General features: G+C 37.2%; 1 protein-coding gene across 1 annotated transcript; it reads left to right on the top strand.

Annotated features, from left to right (window-relative positions):
• The first annotated feature begins 479 nt into the window (after positions 1–479).
• On the top strand, positions 480–1,850 carry LOC113506117. The gene has a single exon (XM_026888970.1). It carries the CDS (start codon positions 850–852, stop codon positions 1,771–1,773), a length of 924 nt encoding a protein of 307 aa, XP_026744771.1. The 5' UTR covers positions 480–849; the 3' UTR covers positions 1,774–1,850.
• The last annotated feature ends 766 nt before the right edge of the window (positions 1,851–2,616 follow it).

The following is a 2,616-nucleotide window of genomic DNA, read 5'->3' as shown; positions in this document are numbered from 1 at the left end:
GAGGCGGCCAGTGCAAAGGCCTACGAGCTACGGGTGGCCGAGTATAGGAGTGGATATTGCAGAGGTTTCATGAAGGTTTGCCAGGAGTGCAGGTATTTATAAATTGCAATATTTGATTTGAAAGTTAAACGTGTTAATTAGAAATCGGGCCTCACTGAAAGGCAGACTTACTCACTTCAATAATTACCTAGCAGAGTTTCGGAAAATTGTTGATGTTTCAAAGCAGCAAGTCAATGAATTAAAGGTCCAGCTAAGCAAAATTGAAGTATTGTTTGATGAGTATGATACAATTCAATGTAAGATTGAGCTTTTACAAGACGAAGTTTCAAGTGAATTAAATACTCAAGGTGCCTCTGAGGAACCCGGAAAAGATTCAGATAGAAATGTAACTGAAAACTTATATTTTTTTGTAATTAGTTCAGCTCAAGAATTAATTGAAAACATAGGAAGTAATGATGTTGATGAGAGTGTTAAGTCTCAAAATAGCCAAGAATCAAACCACTGCTGTGGTAATAACATTAAGAGCATTAAGTTCCCTACTGTAAAGCTACCAACCTTTGATGGCAATTACAATACATGGTTAGAATTCTATGACACATTTAACTCACTTATTCATAACAATGTAGCATTAAATGATATAAATAAATTTCAGTACTTAAAAGCATCATTGACAGGGCAGGCAACTTCTGTAATAGTATCAGTCGTTGGTGAACACTCAAATAGTCAGTACGCGTCGCTTTAAAAATATATTGTCAACCTTTGGTTAGATTCACAAACAAACAAATTGTTAATATTTGAGTTCCATAATTTTGTTGTGTTAAATAAATAGGTTGTCTACGATTTGTTATAATGAAAACGTGCAGCATTTGTAACATCACTGCTAATGAAGGCGTCCAATGCACAAGTTGCAATAAATTTATGGATTTTGGATGTGCAAAAATTTCGGAAGGGGGCTGGAAAAAATTGGGTGCTGAGAGAAGGGCGCAGTGGAGATGCTCCGCATGCAAGATTTCGTCACCAGCCGTGTCTAATAATGAACCGGCATCTCTTGAAACCATACTGTCGGAATTAAGAGACATGAAACGACAGCTACTTAGCTTGCCGAAATTGATGGACGATATCCAAGAAATTAAAGGTGAACTGTCCCAAGTAAAGGGGACATGTGAATCTACGAGTGCCAAACTTGAGGAATATGGCTCCAGGCTGTCTGATTTGGAACTTAAAGTTACCGAACTTGAAAAGCTCCAGGAGTCAATTAATTGCTTGCAGACTGATATTGCGAAGATCAAGTTTGAGTTTGCATCACAAGATCAAAGGTCCCGCCTAAATAATGTGGAGATCAAGGGAGTTCCTCTTAAAAAAGATGAGAATCTATTTTCAATCTTTGATTCTATCAGCCGCATGATCAACTACAATTGTCCGAAAACCCAAATCAATTATATCTCCAGAGTTCCCATATATAATTCCAGCGAAAAGCTTATAATTGTGAGTTTTCTAAACTGTTACATTAAAGAGGACTTTATTGCGGCTGCTCGCGCTAACAGAGACTTGTCTGCCCCCGACATTGGTTATCAGGGATCGTCGAATCGTATCTACATCAATGACCATCTGAGCGTCGAACATAAGAAATTGCTAAGCAGAGTCAAGGCCATCGCCAAAGAGAAATCATATGAGTATGTATGGGTTAAGCATGGTAAAATCCATGTCTTGAAAAATCAGTCCTCAAAGCTCGTAATAATTAGAAAAGACGCGGATTTAAACAAGATTGCTTGATATGTTTTTTACTTAGTATTCTCCATTTACTGCTACGTACTGTGTTTTTTAAATATTACTCAACTAGATTGCTAATTAATAACATTCTAAATTCTGATTATTGTAAAAGGTTTAGCACCTCTGCTGCACTAATGACTTTTTCACCGCTCTTTTGTGTCCACATAATATTCTTTTGTTCTGCTTATCGCGCTGTTAACGTTGAAGCTGACTCGCTCGGTAGTATATTTGTCCCGTTCATGCGCGTACCTATGTATGCGCGTAGACGGTGTTGCTTGTTCTTTCGCACATTTAATGAATTGCCGTACTCAAGTTCGAGCGTTAGTTTATTAAAGATATACCGCTTTTGCACACTATTAATTTTAATGTACCCTACTATTCTTAATTTAATATGGAACGTTTTTATTTTATCTAAAGATGATGTTGTATTCTGTTGTTTAAATATTTTTTATCAAAACGTTCGTGGGCTTTGCACTAAAACTGACGTTTTTTATCGTAATATGGTATTAAATTCTTTTGACATCATTGTTCTCACCGAAACATGGTTGTTAGATGGGATTTTGAGTTCGGAAATTTTTGATGACCGTTATATTGTTTGGCGCCGTGATCGGGATTACGGTGCGACTGGGCAAACTAGGGGCGGTGGCGTGCTTATTGCAGTGTGTAGGGAGTTATCTGTTGTCTTTCAGCCGCTTTTTCTCTCTTAGGCAGAGGATCTTTGGTTAAGTATTCGTTTGAAAAAATCAAACAGCCGATCATATTTCACTCTACATCTTTGTGTTGTCTATTTATGTGAACAAAATTTAGGTCTCTCTTTTTCTTCACAACTCTCTAACTTCCTTGTAA

This window comes from Trichoplusia ni, chromosome 28, assembly GCF_003590095.1.
Source record: "Trichoplusia ni isolate ovarian cell line Hi5 chromosome 28, tn1, whole genome shotgun sequence".
NCBI classification, from domain to species: domain Eukaryota; kingdom Metazoa; phylum Arthropoda; class Insecta; order Lepidoptera; family Noctuidae; genus Trichoplusia; species Trichoplusia ni.
This window is presented reverse-complemented; position numbering and strand designations above follow the sequence as displayed.

Excerpts from the sequence above, each read along its gene's own strand:
- LOC113506117 (XM_026888970.1), top strand. The coding sequence starts at position 850 with ATGAAAACGTGCAGCATTTGTAACATCACTGCTAATGAAGGCGTCCAA.